This window comes from Salvia splendens, chromosome 22, assembly GCF_004379255.2.
Source record: "Salvia splendens isolate huo1 chromosome 22, SspV2, whole genome shotgun sequence".
NCBI lineage: Eukaryota > Viridiplantae > Streptophyta > Magnoliopsida > Lamiales > Lamiaceae > Salvia > Salvia splendens.
Window position 1 is genome coordinate 21,131,192 of NC_056053.1, and position 20,383 is coordinate 21,151,574.

Here is a 20,383-nt window from a genome sequence, read left to right on the forward strand (position 1 = left end):
TTGTTGTTTGTTGTAGTGACTGAAATAATACCGTGTTGGAATTGGATTAAATTGAGACTCAATTTATTTAGTAAATACCGTGTTGGAATTGGATTAAATTGAGACTCAATTTATTTAGTAAAAGTAATAGGTTTGTCCAATCCAATCTCCATGAATCTCTTATTTGATTTATTATAATTTTATAATTAGAAGACTAGACATCAGACATACTAAAATACATCTTTCAGAAGACACCATAACATAAATCCTAACCTCCAAAAGAAAGATTTTTGAAAATCTTGCATCTGTAATTTTCGAAAAACTCAGTATTCAAGAGAAAATTATGTCCCTCTCTAGATATGCAGTTGTTTCCAGTTTGATAAATCTGTCACTACAAAAATAAAGAAAACAAAATAAAAAAAATGAACTTCATTGAAGGAAACTATGATATCTACGGAAAGCTTAATCTCTCTCTGATAAAATTGCATAAATATGTCATTTACAGAAGAGGAGTATATACGTTAGTTAGGGTTAGGGCATGCATGTAATATTCATAACATAACATGGCATTTAATAGTATAACTCATTACCAACTACCTTCTTCAAAGCCAGTTAATTAAGGGGAACAAATAATTATTGCAGCAAAAAAAGGCGAGTCCGTCGCCTTGGCGGCCTCCACACTCCGGCCCGACATCATGTAAGAGGGTTCAATCAGGGTATGCAGTAGTCCGTTAAGGGGAGGCCTTAACAAATAATTATGTATGTAGGGACTGTACTGGTTTCTCAATTTACTAATTTTTGTTACTCCCATAAATTCTCATCAATTTTACTGCAACACCACTTCTCTCTATGTCTCCCAGCACACGCACATTACATATATATGTTCCAAATTCTTAATTATTTACCTGGTTAGATTGGTGATATTACCATTTTTTACCAAACCAGCTGTCACACAGACTCACAGTTCTGTGAGGGTAATTTAAAACTCAGTAATGATTAATTAAGTTTTAAAAATTTAAAACGTACGACGTCGTTTCATGTCTTCTTTACTTAATAAAAATCTACAGGTCGGGGTGGTGACCATAAGGGTTTTCGACCGATCCTAAAGAAAAGTTAGGCCCTCCAAAAGGGTATAGGAAGACTTATGTCTATTGATTTAGTAAAAACTGTATGAATTTTGTAGGCTCCAAATCGAACGACAAATATAAATCATCAGAATTAAACCCAATATAAATGAATGTATGAATGATAGCAAGTTGAGCGAAAAATAGTTATTTAGTACTATGATGAATATTGAAATCACTTCAAAGGAAAAATAACTAACATTGATGTGTCTCTATCACTGTCTCTACCACTCAAGTCTCATCAATTCACTCTTACCAATCACAACTTATCATCATCAAGTCTTAATTAGGTATGTGTAGCCCCATCATCACCTCTCTCTATCTCTCAAGAATGAATTTAGTTTTGGAGTAAGAAAATTTAACTGTTCAGAACAATGCAACTACTACCAGTTGTTACAGGAAATTATTGCATCCAGAAATGAAAATTTTGCAACTTGTATGATATGTCTTTTTCTGGTCAAGCAGCTACTTTTCTTACCTTTTGCTCATATGCACACGGTTATTTTGGCTGCAAGTTTAAATTCTGAATTCAAGAATCAATGATTGGAACTGGAAGAGATTAAGTTGAAGTTTTATTTAATTTCTTACTTTCATTTTAATTTGGAACTGAGGATTTTTTTGGGGGCAATTTCAGGATTTAGAATTGGATTTCTATTTTCACTGAATTAAAATTATTTAAGACTAATAACTGTTTTAATGCATTTAATGGGGCTTTATATAAAGTATGGATTGTGGGATAAAATAGGTAGATTGGTAGTAGTATTTTTTATTGTTAATTTTAAAGGGTTATAAAAATTAAAATGGAGACTATAAATAGAATCACCAGTTAACTTATTGATGCTTAAATACAAAAATAATGATAAAGAGGTACAAAAACAGCTCATACAAGGTTAGGTCACATCACCACCAGTTAACTAGTGATAAAAATTATGGAGAGACAAGGTTAGGTCAAATGGGCCAGTTTCCCTGCCATATTTAAGAATAAAAAAAGTCTCCAACCCATTCTATTAAATTCATTTATGTTTGGGCCAAAAAAGATTTAAGACTAGTACTAATGATTAAATTATCTATAGACTATAGTAATTAACAAAGGATCTAAATTAATAAATTAAATTACTAACGGCAACTAGAATGCACTTCACATCTTATTTTGATGACAGAGCTGTTGTCTCTTTAATTTGGATTTAACAAATTTCTATTGGTCTATTCCTTTCCTGCTACGTCTTGGGGTTAAAACAAATTAACAATAGGAAAATGATTAATAGACATAATGTCTCCATGCTATAATATCCCTATGTCTCTATGCCATAATTATATTTTATATGTGGACAAATATAATCAAAAGTCGCTATTTTTGGATAAAATGAATTAGTATGATCATTAGGGGGTGGTCTAATTTCTGTAATAAAGACTAATGAAGCTAAAGGTAAAAATAATTCAATAGAGTATGGAGTATTATATTTTACATAGGAATAACATAAAATTAAATAGTCAAAAATAAAAATAGAGTACTAACATTAAAATACTTAAAATTAAAACAGTAAATTCAATTAGTATTAATATACTATTAAATTTTTGCTTGTTTCATGACATAGTGAATTGAAATATGAAGTCTAATATTCACAGAGAGAAAAATAGATATTAAATATATAGCTCTAAAATATTAAATAGATTATTTAAGAATACATTATATTTATTTTGAGTACTAAGGTTCGACAATAATTTTCCAAATATTAAAATTTTGAATAAATTAAAATTTCAAAATTGAATAATTTAGGATAGTATGATATAAAAACCTACACCCAATTAGTATTAATATATCATACATTTTTTCATAATTTCATTTCATGATATAGTGAATTATTTAAAAAGCAAGAGAAAATATCTTGTGATTATTTCATGATATAGTGAATAATTTATAATTTAGAATAGTATGATATAAAATATCTTGCTAATAACTCAATTATTTATAAAGCAAAAGACAAAATATCTTGTGATTATTTATTTGATCGAAGTTCGATTGCAACGTTCTAGAAATAAAAAAATAAAAATAAATTAAAATTTTTGAAGGAAAGAACTATAATAAAAAAATTATAAATTCTTAAAATCAAAACTATAAACTCAATTAATATTATTATTAAATTTTAATTTGTTTAATGATATACTGAATGGAGCTTAAAACTCTAATATTTTTTAAAGAAAAGAAGAAAATAATATATTATTTTGAAGTATTAAATTGACTGGTTAGAAACATATGATTTTGTTATCGAGGTTCAACTATAATATTCGAAACAATAAGAACTTAAAGAAATTGAATTATTAATTAATGAATTTAAATAAAAATTACTAAATTTTTGCAACCCAAACTGTTACTTAATTACTACTAATATATCATATTTTAATTTGTTTTATAATATAGTTAATTAGCTAAGAACTCTGCTATTGCTTTTAGAGTAAAGGTAAAAAATGGTCATAAACATATGCCGAAATATGAATTTAGTAAAAAACATTCGCTCATTTGAAAATCAAGTCCTAAACAAACGAAATTGTCATCGGATTGGTCCTTTTTTGACGTCCGTAAAAACTGACGGTCAACGTCCATTTAGTGATATTTTGACTAAATATTAAATATAAAATTTATAATTATAAATTTATTTCGAAAGTAAAAAGTTAAAATAAAAATATGCAATTCATAAAAATATTAAATATTAAATTTATAATTATAAATTTAACTATCAAAATGGGTTGTAACTAATTTTATTTTTGATCGAGGTTCAATTATTTTGTTAATGTTAACAATCATAAATTTAATTGTCAAATGACTTGTAACTAAAAGGAGATAATTAAAGATAAAAAATAAATATGTTGAACCTTAATCATAAAAAGAATTATATAAAATACTAATAAAGAACATAAAATTATGATAAGAGATATAACAAAAAAACCCAATATAGAAAACAACGATTCAAAAACTGACGTATATATAAATTTAGAATATGTGAAAATGAAATCTCTACATATTAATATGTTAATTAATAAATTATTTAAAACAAAAAGAAGTAAATTTTAGGTAAACCAATTGTCACTGCACATATTTTTTTTCTTTTTAATATTGTTTATAGAACACCTTTTATTTTTAATATTAACAATTTTAAAATTAATTATTAAAATTACTTATTACTAAAGGGATTTGAAAAATTAGTTAAAGATAAAATGCATATTAGTATACTTTAGTTATAAAAACCATTCATAAAATATGATTAAGAACATAAAAAGTTAAATATGAATATTACCAATGAAAACCAACTAATGTAAAAAAAAAGATAAAAAAATAGTACCAGCTGAAAGACATTGACATATAAAGAATTAAATCTCGGAAGAAATTAAAATGTTTAATATATGCAGCATTCAAATATGTAGAGATTAGTGTGGTAATAATGGATTGAATTTGTTTTTCAAAAATAAAATTATAATGGATAAAGTGTAAGAATGTCTAGTACAAAATGTATATTTAAAATAATATATAGAAATAATAGATTGATATAATAGTCCCTATTATGGCAATGCCATTACGTCTCTAAATCACTACCCTTAACAATAATACTATGAAACATTTAATCTTTTACACATAAGTCAAATAGGAGTTATTCAGTTTGCATGATTTATCCTAGTATTAAATATGTAATGTGTTCAATTCATGAGATTCAATCTTATAATTTAATCTTAGATGAATAATCATGGGATAATTAGTCATGGCTAACTACATATGACTAAAATAATCTCACAACTTAATCATAGATTATATTTTGATATTACTCCATTTTATTTAGGAAATCAAACACTACCTAGGAGTATTAATAATCGTTGGTGATTGGTCTAGAGCGTAAAGATGAAGGTTAATATTATTCATATTTTATAACAAATGAACTGCACATGAAATTCACAAATTTGTGTAAGAGCATACCAATTTTTTCTAATTTGATTTTTCCAAGAAATTGAAATCCATAAATTTTAAGATAACGAAAATTAAAAATTGTCTACACATATAGTTAGTGTTCGGTTTCCTAGATAAAATAGTAACAAAATATAATCTAAGATTAAGTTGTGATAATATTTAGTATGAGGAGTTTAGCTATGACTAATTATCATATGACTATTCATCTAGAATTAAGTCATAAGATTCAATCTCATGAACTAATTAAACATAATATAAATTTAATAATAAAATATAATCTTATAAACCGAACACTTTCAATGCTATAGATTTAACTTTGTTAGAGCGTTAATCGATTATATTATGCATGTGTTACTTTTATAATATTGTTAAAATATTGGTCAAGGGCAATTCAGTCATTTATCAAACAAGAAAAGCAAAACAGAGGTTGAGTACTGTTTTGACTCTGTGCGCTTCTAGGGTTTTAGAAGTAGTCTCCGAATCTTCACAGAGTTGTACACGGTGGATCTTCGGTTGTACGTTGAAGAAACTCATCGACAATGGACAAAAGTATGCTTGGAGATCTGGACTCTCTTCCCGATGAAGACAAGCTCCGAATGTCTTCCATGATCGACCAGCTCCAAATCCGCGACAGGTAATTTACATTTGCGTGTCTACGCGCGCCGATTTACGGTTTTCTGAAGTATTTCGAAATTGAAAACGAATTTCGTGGTATTTATATCAATGTTATACGATCTTCAGCATATATTAACTGTTTACATCTCATCAGAATCGCAGTTTGTTTGAGATTTAAAAACTTGTGCATTGTGTTAAATTTTGGATTCACTGATTGATTTTAGTTTGGCTGCGTCATTTCGTTTATGAGCTTGATCTTGATATGGAAGTAATTAGATAGTTGCATTATGCTTAGCGCTTCTGGGTATTTCCTAAGTACTATACTAATTTAAGTAGACTTGTTCAGCTCTGGTATTGATTCATTCGGTTATTTCATTTGCAAACTCAATTGACTAGATTTTTTTTGTTCTTTTAATTTATTTTGATTGCAAAATGGGGTTCAATGGCTGATTCATGGTGGCATATGCTAGGAAGTTGTGGAGGGTTTGCAAACAATAATTATCGAATGGAAGTCTAGATTCATCCTTAGATAATATTGGAGAATGTAACTCTCACATATGATAGTTAACTATCCTACTGGCTTATGTTTAGATGGTTGACTGTAATTGATTTAAAGTCATTGCATCTTTTATGCAGCCGTAATTTACGAAATGCCAATTGCTTGCTTTAGATGGGTATTAACGGTATTAAGTATTGATTCTAATTGGAGTGGGACTGTGGGAGTGGTCATGAGCATTTTGATATGGTTGGATGGGTGAGAGTTGTCTAGTATGCAATTCATTTAATCAATCAAACATACTCCCTCCGTCCAGTAATAAGAGTCCCGTTTTGGGACGTCCGGGAATAGGAGTCCCGGTTCTACTTACCATATTTGGACAATCTAATTACCCTACTTATTCACTTCAATTTCAAAAATGCCATTAAAAAACCCCAAATTGATTCCCTAATTTCCACCCCAACCCCCATTCTCTACCCTCATTTGCGAGAATTCCCATTCTCTCTCTTTCTCACTCTCCCATTCTCTCTCGGGAAGCCTAATCCCTCGCCGCCTCCATCGCCTCCACCGCGCCGCGGCCATCGCCTCCTTATCTTTTGTTGCCTGCACCACGCTGCCTCTACCACAGTGTTATTAATAGCGTATGGCGGCTTATGGCGGTCGGTCAAAAAACCGCCATAGGGATATGGCGGTCGGCATGGCGGTATTATGGCGTAAATGGCGGTCGATAAATTAACAAATAAATAAAATATAATACATAACATAAGATGCAAAAAAATTAGAATAGTTATAGGAAAATTAGAAAATTAAATGGTGGAAGACAATAATTATGGAGACGCTTTCATCAAGTAGAATAGTTATAGGAAAAGAGAGAGAATTATACAGTGGAATTAATCCATGCATCGAGTAGACCAGTTATAAGAAAAGAGAGAGAATTAAATAGTGGAATTAATACAAACTGAGCATCCACAATAGTGGTTTAGTGCCCGCCCTAGCCACAGGCTAGCGGCTAGGGCAGGCGTCTAGTCCACTATTGCAATCGGCTAACGGTAAGGACGAGCGCGGAGCGGACGAGAGGTTGGGCATGGACTAACCGGCTAGCCGATCGCTTGCCGCCTATTTTGCGGCAAGCAATAGGCTACCTGATTTATTTATTTATTTTTATTTTTTATTTATACTCTATATTTACAACTCATTCCAATTCATTTTTTTAATATTTGATAAACACCAATAATTAAAATGAATTAAATCGTATTTGTCAATTTATTTGTTGGGCTAGGGCATTGGCTAGGCTATTGTTAGCCTATTGCTAGGCTGTTACTTGGCTAGGACAGTGGCTAGGCTATAGGAAGGGCATGATGATGTGGCAGGAAGAGTTTTTGGTTAGACTATGCTAGTCTGATGCTATTGTGGATGGTCCAAGTAGTAGTACATAAAAATTTTCAGTTATCTTGAATCGTGAATGAAAATCTAGAATCCGGAGCCTTGTGCGTGTGGAGATTGGAGAGACGATAACTTGGATTGACAGCAACGGTTATGGTTTTGAAGCCAGAAACTCCCATAAACCCTATAAATAGACTGTTTATAATGGCCAATGGGCTAGGTTACATGTCACGTGGGTCGGGTAGTGGGGTAAGTGGGGTCGTTTTACAAGGCAAAAAGGCATCTCGACCGCCATGAAAGCCATATCCTGCCACGGCGCTTCGCGAATGGCTGCCGCCATTCAAAAAAGGGAGTAAACTGCCATATCACATGGTGGCGGTGGCGTTGAGCCTAGAAACTGCCACCGCCATCCGCCACGGCGCCGCCATCTCCGCTTTTTAATAACATTGCTCTACCATGCCACCTCCACCGCCTCCTTATCACCCACCGCCTCCACCGCGCCGCCTCCACCATCCCATATCAAACCCGAATCGGTCGTCTCCTTCTCTCTCTGAAATGGAATACAGTCCAAAACATTGTCCCTTATCTCTCTCTCCGCGAACCCTAATCCTCTTTCTCTTCTTGAAATTAATTGTTGTGTTAAGTGTAAATTGTGTAATTAGGGTTTTTCGACTGGTTGTGTGTCTGATTTGGACTACGGTCCAAAACATTGTTGTATTGGAGTATTAATTTCATAAAATTTCGATTCACATTGGGTTTGAATTAAAGTTTGGATTTTGCAGTGTGTATTGACTTGAGCTGGTTCTGTTCTTGGTGTTTAAATCTTCATATTGTGATTGTGACTGCAATTAGCGTGGTTTGTTTACTTTAAATCTTTGATTGTTGGATATCTAATTTGGAATAAAAAATAGTGATAAAAAAAACTAAAATCAGAAAATTATAAATTAAACATTTTAAGTGGACTCAAAATTCCACTATTATACACCATTTATTACACACTCCAATGCTTTCTTAAAACCCGTGCCTTTTAGAAATGGGACTGCTATTGCTGGACGGAGGGAGTACTATATAATTTCACCAAGTATTGCAACATGCATTTCTTATCCCTTTCTTCACCATGTACTATTAGTTACCTTTTTTAGTTTACTATCCCCTGCATCCCATTCTTGAATCTATGTTAGACTACTTGAGTTTCTTCATTAATCCTCTTACATAGTTGGTTGGCCCTGCTTTATTCTCATTTCTGAATTTGAGCTATGTATATTATCCTTTTGTCCTGGATTTGATGTTAGTAGAAAGCCCATTTTCTTTCTATGCCATAATATAGATGGAGAGCAACTTATTTTAAAAAGCTGCTTTAGGGAGCAAGCAAGGCTAATAGTATGTAATAATGAATAATGATCCGTCTCAAGCCTATTTTATAAGGCATCCAATTTTTCAACTTTATTTAGTTGTACTAACCACTGAATCATACTCTTCTAAGGATCTAGTTTTATATCATTATGTTTATTACCAGTTTATGTAGTAGAAGATGTTTAGATGTTGATGTTTTCCTTCTGGAACTTAACTCTATAAGAAGTGTGGGAATCTTTTCCTACAATCATGCTAAAATGACTTGGAAAATTTCACGGTCTTACAAATCCCACATTGTTATCACATAAAAGTATGGAATGACATATAAGTGGGACTCAACCTATTACCTTTGCCCATGGTCTTGAGTTGAGTTAGGGCTCCCTAACTTATAGAGTTATGAGGTTGGGACATATTTGTTGATGATTATGCTTTGAATCCATTGGGAAAAATTGTGATTACAAAGACTTGAGAGTGGTCTCTGTCATTAGCATCAAGGAATTATAAGGGTTAATTGTTTGTAGGATAAGGATTGCCAAGTTTTATGGTACAACATCATATGTATGTATGCGTTTTTTGTAATGGGAGAGGATAAATTTATTGCTGCTAAATAAATTGTTAAAACCGCTCTTTTCAAGCTATATAAATTACTAGCTCAAGTATTGTACTATTGTTGTGCCCATGTGGAATCTAAAAAATAAATAATACTCCCTCTGTCCTGCAATAAGCGAGCGTTTTTTTGGACACAAGATTTAAGAAAATAATGTTTAGAGGGTTAAGTGGGGTGATAATAAAGCAAGAGAAAGAATAAAGTAAGAGTCTAATTGTGTCATATTTTGCCAAAAAGGGAAAGGGCTCACTCTGGGTGGGACGTCCTAAAAAGGAATACGAGTAGCTTATGGTGGGACGGAGGGATTACTTTTTAGAGGAACATTTTAGATCTCATCCATTGTTATATAAACTAAATATTAAAATAATAATCCTCACTACCAACTTAGGGTATGATTGGTATGATAGGATGGGATGGAATGTGTTCCTACTTCCATTCCATTCATTTGTTTGGTAACTGTGATGGAATGAATGGTGGAATTGAATTAAAATGTAAAGGAAATCCAAAAAAATTGTCATTTCATTCCCACCTTCATTCCATTACCCTCATTTATTCCATCATACCAAGCATGGCCTTAGGCTTTTAGATGAGGTATTCACTTGGCATGATATAATAACTAGGCCAAACATTATGTTTGAGTCTCATCTCATCTCACATCCAGTCATATATTCTAACACTTTCATCTGCAAGGGTTTGATAAAGTTCTCATATTAGTAGTTTTCCACCAAGATTATTAGTAAGATTTTAAAATTTATCTTAAATTTGCAATTCAGGTGCTCTTTCAATTTTTGAATAATTGGCTTATTTATAGAAGTAATAATAACCCACCTTTTCGTTCTGCAGTTTAAGGATGTATAATACACTGGTGGAAAGATGCTTCACCGACTGCGTGGACACATTCCGACGCAAAACTCTGGATAAGCAAGAAGAGACTTGTGTTCGCAGGTGTGCGGAGAAGTTCTTGAAGCACTCTATGCGTGTCGGCATGAGATTCGCTGAGCTGAACCAAGGTGCTGCCACACCAGACTAAAATGTGCTTTCTACATGTGAATTCGAGGGCATTCCCTTTAATAGTTTTGAAGATTTGTTTTTTGTTAGGAGCTGTTACTAATGCTACTTTATTTGGACGCAATAAGGTAAGAGATATCGCTCCCTTTACAAGACTCCCTGCAGCATAATCTTTGCTGTTTTTCTTACGTCAAATATTACTACCATATAAAATTTCTATATTTGTTTCTAAGGTGCATTTTTCACTTTGTAATCATGGCATTTAATAAATGCAAATAAACTTGAGCTTTTTTTTCGTAGTATTATAGTTTGAAGTTAAAGTTGAGCTCAGGTTATTTTGTGCAGTGGTATTTAGCAATGTAACGATACCCAAGTTTCGTTTGTTTTAATTTAATTGAATTGCAATTAAAACTTCAATATATACAATCATCATTAGTTATTAATCTAGAGACTGGTATTTCTTACTTTAGCACTTCTAAGCTGAATCTTTAATTACTACAGCATTAAAACTGCTCTTTTCTGTCGATGCGTAGCATTTTTTTTTTCATAGACGTTTCAAGACTAAAAAAAAATCGCATTACCTTCAAAATAATTTTCATATTTTCTTTTCCGGCTGCAAATATTTATCTTACTACTACTATTTACTGGTACTATTTTTGATAAATTGGCTCCACATTTCGTTTTCCACTAACTCTTTTTGTTCACGTTTTACAAAACTAATACTACTTGATATATAAATTAAGATTCATATTCTATTAATTATTTTCCATTTTTTAAATTTATTGAAACCTGAGTCGATTCTAAGACAGTTAATTACCAAAGGGGTGAATATAATTTTAGGAAATAAGAAAATACTAGTACTAACTTTTATATGCACTTCAGCACCAAAGAAAAAATTATCCTTTTTCCGAAACTACCCCTGCCCGCCATCGTACGCAAACGCCACAGCATACCCGGGCTAAGGATATTACCGGTATTATTGGAAATTCTATAAAACCTCTCCCCTCAAAAAGTTCAAAACACAGCATCTACAAAATCCCAAAACCCTAGCCCCAAATTGAACTCATTCGTTTTTCCTCTCAAGAAGAAGATTTAATGGCGGATAAAGCGATTTCTCTGGACGGTATCAAGGCCTTTTGGAACTCCCAGGTTCACGATCCTGCTAAATGGGATCACAACGTGGTAATTTTACTGTAATCGCTTCTTTTTTCAATGTTTATCTGTTTTTTCAATAATTTTTCTTTCACGCTGTTGGCGTTTTGATTGCATAAGTGCCTTTACTGTAAATTTCGTTATTATATTAGTTTTTTTTCCGATTCGATTCCTCCCGGTAGTTGAATTTGGCATTTTATGATTCCGTTAGTTACCTGGGATTGACTTATGTGTTACCACAATCGGAATTGGTTGGTTGGCTTGTGCGGGAGATGAAATTCAATTTGGATATGGAACATTGTATCTTAGTGTAAGCAATATTTCGATTAATGAAGTGATAGGCTGTTAATTGAAGACATAAAGAGAATGCATTTGAGCTCAAAATATGATCTGTAATTCTGTATGAGTTGTTGTTTACAAATGATCATATCTGCATTTATATCAGCTAATCATAAAGGGAAATTTAGAAGCCACATTATCTACTGATGCATAGTATTTTGTGTATGAGTTTGAGTCTGAAAATAATGAGACATAGTACTTTTCTGTGGATATAGTCTTCTGTGTATGACTTAGAGTCTTAGAATTGTGAGAAGGTATCTGTGGATACACTGTTTCATGTATTAGTTTTAGAGTTAGCATAATGAGAAGGTAGTTATAGTGTTTTAGTATGTATGAATTTTGGATTGTCCTTTGAATGTTGGAGGTGAAGTGAATCTGTGAATGGCAATTAGTGGTTAGTGAGTTGATATTGCTCTTGTTCCAGTCCTTTCCTTTCTGCAGCTTAATCTTAGGTCTTCGGCTGTAGAACTTCATGCTGATTAAAATTTGGTTTGTGTTAGTCTTGTTCTATTTGGGCAGCACTATTTCATTGCTTATGCTATTTGTGTTACAAATTGCAGAAATTACTCCGTGCAGTAGGTATTTTCGCTGGATCTATTGTGTTGATGCGCCAGTATGGTGATATGATGGCCATTTGAGAGATCGGGCAAGGAGTCTGAGCTTCTTGTTGGTAGGATGGAGTAGTTGGATGCATGTTTGCTTTATCTTCACTTTACCCCTCTGTTTACGATCTTTGAATGCATCGCCTTTTAGACTAGCAAATTCATGGTAGAAGTACTTGTAAAATTTTGATTCAATTCTACTGGGGTTTTATGTGACATGGTAGTATTTTCCTAGCATTTATGTCCCCCCATCCAAAGAGAGTGAGCAAAAACAAATTTTCTACTATCCCTTTAATTGTCTCACCTTGGGTGAAATATTTATGTCATTAAGTCAATCCGTTCACTAGTTATTGCTCAAACTATGACATGGTTATTAGTCAATCCACACACTGCTACATTTATATGGTGGTTGCAACGTTGCCTCCAACCAACATTTCAACTTGCATTTTATTTCATGAACATATTAGGCATTGATAATTTAATGTTAGTTGGTGGAATAGTTGATTTTATGTATTATCATAAAAAAATACATTTTTCTTCAATACCACAATCATCTTATTTGATGCCCACAATACCAATTTCTTTCTAGGATAATTACCCATCACTCTTCTTTGTATAATAAGTTAATAACCTTGTAAACACTTTTCTTTTATAAAAAAAGTATACATCTTTTTTACGTAGTTCATTTACACATCCACCAATTTTCACCACATATTTCTTTAAATATATGTTGGTCAAACGTTATATATGATTAAAAAGTTTGCTTGAACTAATTGCACACCCACAATAATGTAAATGATAATTACTACTCCATTCGTTTTGAGGTAATGGATGTGTTTCATTCCAGCACGTGATTTAAGAAAAGTTGTGTTAATTGAGTTAAATAAAGAAAGAAAAAAGTAGGAAATGAAAAATGTAGAGAGATGGATAAAGAATAAAGTAAGAGAGAGTAAAGAAAACGAGAAGAAATATGTTGACTTTTACTAAAATAGATAATGACTCACTACTATGGAACGTACTAAAATGACAAAATGACTCAACTACTAATAATGGAGGGAGTATTTTAAAAGATATAAATGCTAATTAAATGTGCTAGTTTGTGTAGAAATACTAAATGAGAATGATGTTCATAGATGATACCCACACGATAGTATACTACTAGCATAGTAATGTTATCTCTCCTTCTCACAAAAAATAATTGCATTCTAATTATTTTTTTGGATTGATCTTTCAGTGAATAAATTTGGAATTATAAAGTTTGATTAATGTTTTAAAAAATTGAATGTTTTAATTAATCTTATATTGAATTAATAAATTCATCTAAACAACTAAATATTACAGTAAAACATTAAAAAAATATTATCACGAAATAATGCACTCCCTATCACTTTATCATAGTCCATATACATATAGTTCAAAAAACATCTGTAGTGGTTTAAAATTTAATGTTAAACTTGAAATAAAATTTTTAAATAAGGTGGCGAATTCACTGAAATAGCATCAAATATATAAAGTACATTGTACCCTCTAATATTTTGACATACTCCTATATTTTTTGCTTAAAACAAAACTACTTAACTCCAAGAGAGATTAATAAGAGGAAAGTGTGGTTCTCTTGAAGTTTTATTATTGTTTTGTTTAAATTAATATGGCAAGAGAGATTTGGAAAAATGCGTTTAAATTAATTTGTTATGTATTGTGTTAATTAAAAATTGTACTATCTTCATCCACTAAAAGTAGATAAAGTTGTACATGACACGTACGGATTTAAATATGTACTGTTATTAAAGTAAGAGCATCTTCAATAGCGGCGAGCGCACCGGCTAGCCGATTCTTGGCGCTCACCGGTCCGCTCGCCGAACCATTGCACGTCGATTCCCGAGCGCTCGGCGATGCGCTCGCCGATCTCCTGGCCGCCATTGCAGGCTCCAGATCAGCGAGCGATCGACGAGAGGGATTTTTTTAATTTTCGAAACATTATATATACGCGATTTGCACGCCATTTTCATTTGCACCACTTGTTTTAACGAGTTTTCTCGCTATCTTAATTTCTGTACAAGATCAACAACACGAAATGGAGCACAACAACGAGCCTACTCCAGGGACGAGTTGGTCTCAAACTCCGATGGTGCCCGCGGGAGGTGGATGGGGTCCGATGCCCGGGTACTACTACCCTTGGCAGCAGATGATGCCCGGGGTGGCATCCGGGGGTGGTATGCCGGGATGGCAGGGGATGCCGGCGGGGGACCGGGGATGCAACCCCCTATGCTGATGATGCCGGGGTGGACACCCGGGATGCAGATGACGCCAGGGTACCCGGGGATGCAAGGGACACCGGGGTACCCGGGGATGCAGGGGACGCCGGGGGGGAGTTTGTGGCTGGGCTATTCTTATTGGAGATGCTCTAAGAGAGATGAGAAAGAAGTAAGAGAAAAGAAATGTTTGTGGATTGTGAGGTCTACATTATTAATAGTATTAAAAAGTTTAAAACTTTCTAAATTTAGAAATTTATCTAATTTTGATGGACGATCCAAAATGATAAAACCGATCTATATTTTATGAACGAAGGTGGAATATTGCAAAGATATTATAATTTTCATACTAATCAGTATGCACACTACTATACCAGTAATATATAAATAAGTTAATTTTAAGTTATCTTTGATTTTAAATGTTAGTACGAAAGTATCTAAAATCAATAAATTGTGATAAATTAAAACTTTAACTAAAACCAATGTTTTAAAAACCGGACCGGACCGGCCGGTTCGACCGGTCGGACCGCGAACCGGTAGGTAGTCCGGTCCGGTTCACCCCTTTAAACCACCACTGCATTGAACTGCCGTGAACCGGTGGAACCGGCCGGTCGGACCGGTTAGACCATGAACCGGAAACCGGTTTTCTATTTTTTTTTTCAAATTTTTTAAAAATTTGTTATTGGTAGAGGTTGAACTCATGACCTCTCTTCTAGTTAAGAAGATCTCTACCACTCCACCACATAAGCTCATTGAACAATTTAAACATTAAATATTTTTATACATTAACCATTAATTTTATCTACAAAAACTAATAATTCATTTTAATTTTATTATTCTTTAATATAATTGTTAATTATAATATATAATTATCATCCTTTATATTATAATGATGCTCTACTTACCACCTATATTATTATTAGTACCATATAAGATTCATTATCTACTATAAATAAATTTTTTATATTACATACTTAATTTATATACCCTAGCTATTGACATTAATGAATAATTTTATCTAAACTAATTAATAAGTACTTATTCGTATTTAATTATATATTATTTTACGAAATAAATTTTCTTAAATTAATATAAACATTATCTATTTTAATACATGAAATATTAATTTTTTTTATCTAGACTAACTAATATTAAATATATATATCTGAATATATTTACTAAATTTTAATATTATTTATATTTATACATCACTAATTATCTATAATGTTTAATGTTTTGTGATATATTATTAATTGTAAATCATTTACTAAATTTAATATATTTTTATATATATTTGTAACAGTAAAACGGTTTGACCGGTTGGACCGGTTGGACCGGTTGAACCGTGAACCAGTAACGTAGCCGGTTCGCTTGCCGGTCCGGTTTTTAAAACATTGACTAAAACTAACTTTATATCTCCATTTTGCCGTTTCAATCTTTCACGCCATTTTCAAAAAGTACATTGAAGAATTTTAATATTCGTAAAGGGTTATTAGTAAAAGTACATAAACATTAAATAGTGTTATTAATTTCTCTGATATGTTTCTTGCCTATAATGACTATAATGCCTATTATGGCCAGCCACGATAATATAGCTTTTCCCAACTAATTATCCCATTATGAATTGTGGATGTAACTAATTTGTAAGGATAATCCAATCGAATAAGAAGAATTAATCATATCCGTGATTCAGCATTAATTAATTCAGTAGAATTTAGTCATTATTGAAGCCTATGGTAGGTCCGGTCCACACATCTTTTTATCAAAGTCAAACTCACTCCGAAAACGACATCGTATAAGTCCCACCGTAAATCTGGGCCGTTGAAATTCACCCACGCCATTGAATCGCACGGTCAGTCCACTCCAGTCACCTCAATACGCTGAGTAACAGACGTCGTTGGATTATCGAAATAAAGAATATTCGAATCATCCCGTGTAAATCGATGCCTAGGTATTTGGGTCAAGCTCGATTAACTAAAGATTTGAATTTTAATTTGTGCGGTGTTTGAAACGGATCAAATCCGAAATACATGCATATATTAATGAGGTGAAGAAGAGATTTTTCTCTCATTAATTCATTTGAATTGCAGAACAAGGTGCTGGCGTCTCAAAGGAGGCCAACGGATCAGCACCCCAATGGCTTCACCCCGTGAGTCTCTCATCAAATATTGTTTCATCATGAATAGATATTGCATGGATATCGATGTGATTTCTTGGATCTAGGCTTTTGTTGGCATGCATGGATTTGATTTTTCATTTTTTTTATAAAGATCAGATTTTTATTGCTTTTTTTGTTGGTTTTGTGATGTGGTCTGGATAATGTTGTTTCTGATATTATGTAGCTGGAGAGGGAGGTTGGTTGCTTGTTATCTGACTAAAAGTTTCTGATTTTTTGGGCATGATTTATGTGCATATGCTGTTGTTTTATTGTAATTGGTTGTAAAAGTTGATTGCATTTTACTAGTCTTAGCATTAGACGCAAGAAATGATGCAATTTCAATGAGATGGGAGAAGGAATCATTGAGCATTGAGCTTTTAAATAGTCATAGCATGAGGGATTTATACCATTTTGGTAGATTGGTGAAGAAAAGTTGGGCTTTTTGTTTTCATCAAGATATTGTATCTGATCACATTATGCTAGTTCACCTAAGGTTGCATGATTATATTGTTTTGGGCTATAATAACTGTTGTAGTTTCTGTTTATTTTTAATCGATTCACCACCGATGATGTGTGTGTTCTTTCATTTATTACTCCGATAATTGTCTTGCGACCTCTTTGCATGCCATAAGTGTTGATCTTTATTGCATGTGTGAGATATTAGCTGATATTGGTAGAATTCATGCATCATATGTGCGTGTCATGCTCTTACACTGAAAAGAGGGGAAAAGTGTTTTTACCCTTTTAACCATGTCGATGCGTACGTGTGATATGGTTTCGTCTATGTTTTGCAGGCCTTGTTCCTTTTGTTTTTCTGCTGCTTATTGTTGGGTGCTCTGCTAGAGCTCTTTACCCACTCCCAAGCAGGAGAAACGATAGAAATAGGCAACCATTACAAACATTTCGTGCATATAACATTGCACACCGTGGTTCCAATGGAGAAATTCCTGAAGAAACCACTGCCGCCTACTTGGTATGGATATTCAGTGATATACGCATATATTTATATTAGTAGTTAGTACTTGATGCTGCCTAGCATTTTACTCCTGCAAGATTTTAGTCTGACTAGAATAATCATTGCTACAAAATGTGTTACTTGAAACAGTAGTATGCAATGTTGAATCCATGATATCGACTTAGAATGGTTAAGTTGATTTGTTTCTTTTTTTTTTCCTTTTTTTAATTAAAATCACATTGTATTCACAATTCTTGACTGTTGATTACTGGACTGAATTTGAAGTCAGCTCGTTTCCTGCCTACCTCCTTATTCTATGTGCTAAAATAAACTTTGCAGAGAGCTATTGAAGAAGGTGCTGATTTCATTGAGACAGATATTTTAGCCTCCAAAGATGGTGTTCTTATATGCTTCCATGACGTAGTCCTTGATCAAACTACTGATGTATCCAATCATACAGAGTTCGCCATACGTAAAAGGACCTATGAGGTTCAAGGGACCAATATTACGGGTTTTTTTCCAGGTAAAAATACCAAAAAAGGCTTCTTAGCTACATATAGCATAGAAATAGTGATTATTTACGTCTACATGTATTTGTATTGCTTCCCTTTAATTTTCCGACTATCAATATAAATGATTAAAATGCAGTTGATTTCACTCTACGAGAGTTAAAGATGTTGCGAGTGAAGCAGAGATATGCGTTCCGTGATCAGCAGTACAACGGTTAGTGCTTGATTCGTGGCTTCTCTAATGATTAGTTTCTTTTATTTAGTCAAAAGTTTTGAAATATCCCTATAATTACCTCTTTTCTGCAACCACAATGAAACCTAATTTCTTGATGTTGGACAAAGAAGAAACCCATGTGATGTCTGAACAAGCTTCAATTTTGTCTTACAATGCAGGAAAGTTTTCTATTATTACATTTGAAGAATTCATTAAGATTGCTCTGGGTGCACCAAGGGTTGTTGGAATATATCCAGAGATAAAGAATCCAGTATTCATCAATCAACGTGTGAGCTACCCACCTCTTGCTGCTCACCCAATTTTGAGAATATTTCATCAACGATTATTTTATTATGATACCAGTTATACCATACTATTATGTACAAGACAACCTGTAACTTACATGCTTTTTTCAACAGGTGAAATGGCCAGGTGGCAAAAAGTTTGAGGATGTGTTCGTGGACACACTCAAAAAATATGGATATGAAGGCACTTATTTGTCCAAGCAATGGATGAAACAACCTGCTTTTATTCAGTCATTTGCTCCCACATCCCTTACCTATGTATCAAAACTGACCAACCTTCCCAAGATATTTCTTATCGATGACACGACAATGCCAACTCAAGACACAAACCAGGTTTGTAGTTTCCGTCTATCCTTCTACCAGAGCTTTCTATAATGTTAAACTAAAATTGTTGCTGGAATGCAGTCATACTGGGAGATCACTTCGGATAAATATCTCGACTATATCAGGGAATATGTTGTGGGAATTGGGCCCTGGAAGGATACCATTATTCCTGTATCATTTAATTACATGCGAACTCCAACTGATCTTGTAGCCAGAGCTCATGCCCGTAACCTTCAGGTAGCCGTGTCTTTTTTACTTTTCTGACAAACAGTTGTGATCTCTTAAATTAGGAGTATTTCATCTCAACAACTGATGATGTTGGTTACATAATTTGCTTCACATTACATGATTATACGTAGCACATTTCCCTTCTTTGAAAAATCAATGATAAATTGCTTCCTTGGTCTTGTTCAAGTAGCTTACGACAACCTGCAGACAGTAGTATTCCTAGTTTTTGTACATGGAATCGTCGCGTCTAGTTTATTTATGGTCTCAAATTCAACACTTAGGAATGTCAGGAAAATGAGGATCAAATCAATTGCATCAAAATTCTAACTTTATTGCTGCACTGTTGATCAGGTACATCCATACACTTTCCGGAATGAGTATTCATATCTGCACTTCAACTTCAGCCAAGACCCATATAATGAATACGCTTACTGGATAAATGAGGTTGGTGTTGACGGACTCTTTACAGATTTCACAGGGAGCCTCCATCATTACCAGCAATGGACTAGTCCCCTCTCGGTAGGAGAAGAGGATGCATATAGCCTGCTCGATAAAATCGTAGCTATGATCACCAAGTTTAGACACCCATAGTGTCTCATTCTTTGGATTGGCTTATCTGCCATGTAGATTTTTTTTCTGTTTTGATAGATAATTAGGAAGGGAGAATTTGTCATTGCCAGAGAAAAAAAATAGTTAATGGTTTCTCATCTAGAGATGGACAATCCCTTTGTAATTTCGTTGTATGTATACTAGTGTGTAATGCTTTGACATTACCCTAATGAACCTTCATCTCTCTGGCAAGTAAATTAAAATTTGAATTAGCCT

General features: G+C 33.1%; 2 protein-coding genes across 2 annotated transcripts; both read left to right on the forward strand.

The window, feature by feature from the left end:
* The first annotated feature begins 5,494 nt into the window (after positions 1-5,494).
* LOC121786402 (mitochondrial import inner membrane translocase subunit Tim9) lies at positions 5,495-12,972 on the forward strand. The gene is made up of 3 exons (XM_042185033.1): positions 5,495-5,692; positions 10,356-11,702; positions 12,572-12,972. Exons 1-2 carry the CDS (start codon positions 5,598-5,600, stop codon positions 10,540-10,542), a joined length of 282 nt encoding a protein of 93 aa, XP_042040967.1. The 5' UTR covers positions 5,495-5,597; the 3' UTR covers positions 10,543-11,702; positions 12,572-12,972.
* Positions 12,973-16,792: 3,820 nt separating this feature from the next.
* LOC121787094 (glycerophosphodiester phosphodiesterase GDPD6-like) lies at positions 16,793-20,379 on the forward strand. The gene is made up of 8 exons (XM_042185715.1): positions 16,793-17,014; positions 17,818-17,996; positions 18,318-18,501; positions 18,627-18,701; positions 18,881-18,990; positions 19,121-19,339; positions 19,412-19,567; positions 19,910-20,379. Exons 1-8 carry the CDS (start codon positions 17,002-17,004, stop codon positions 20,147-20,149), a joined length of 1,176 nt encoding a protein of 391 aa, XP_042041649.1. The 5' UTR covers positions 16,793-17,001; the 3' UTR covers positions 20,150-20,379.
* The last annotated feature ends 4 nt before the right edge of the window (positions 20,380-20,383 follow it).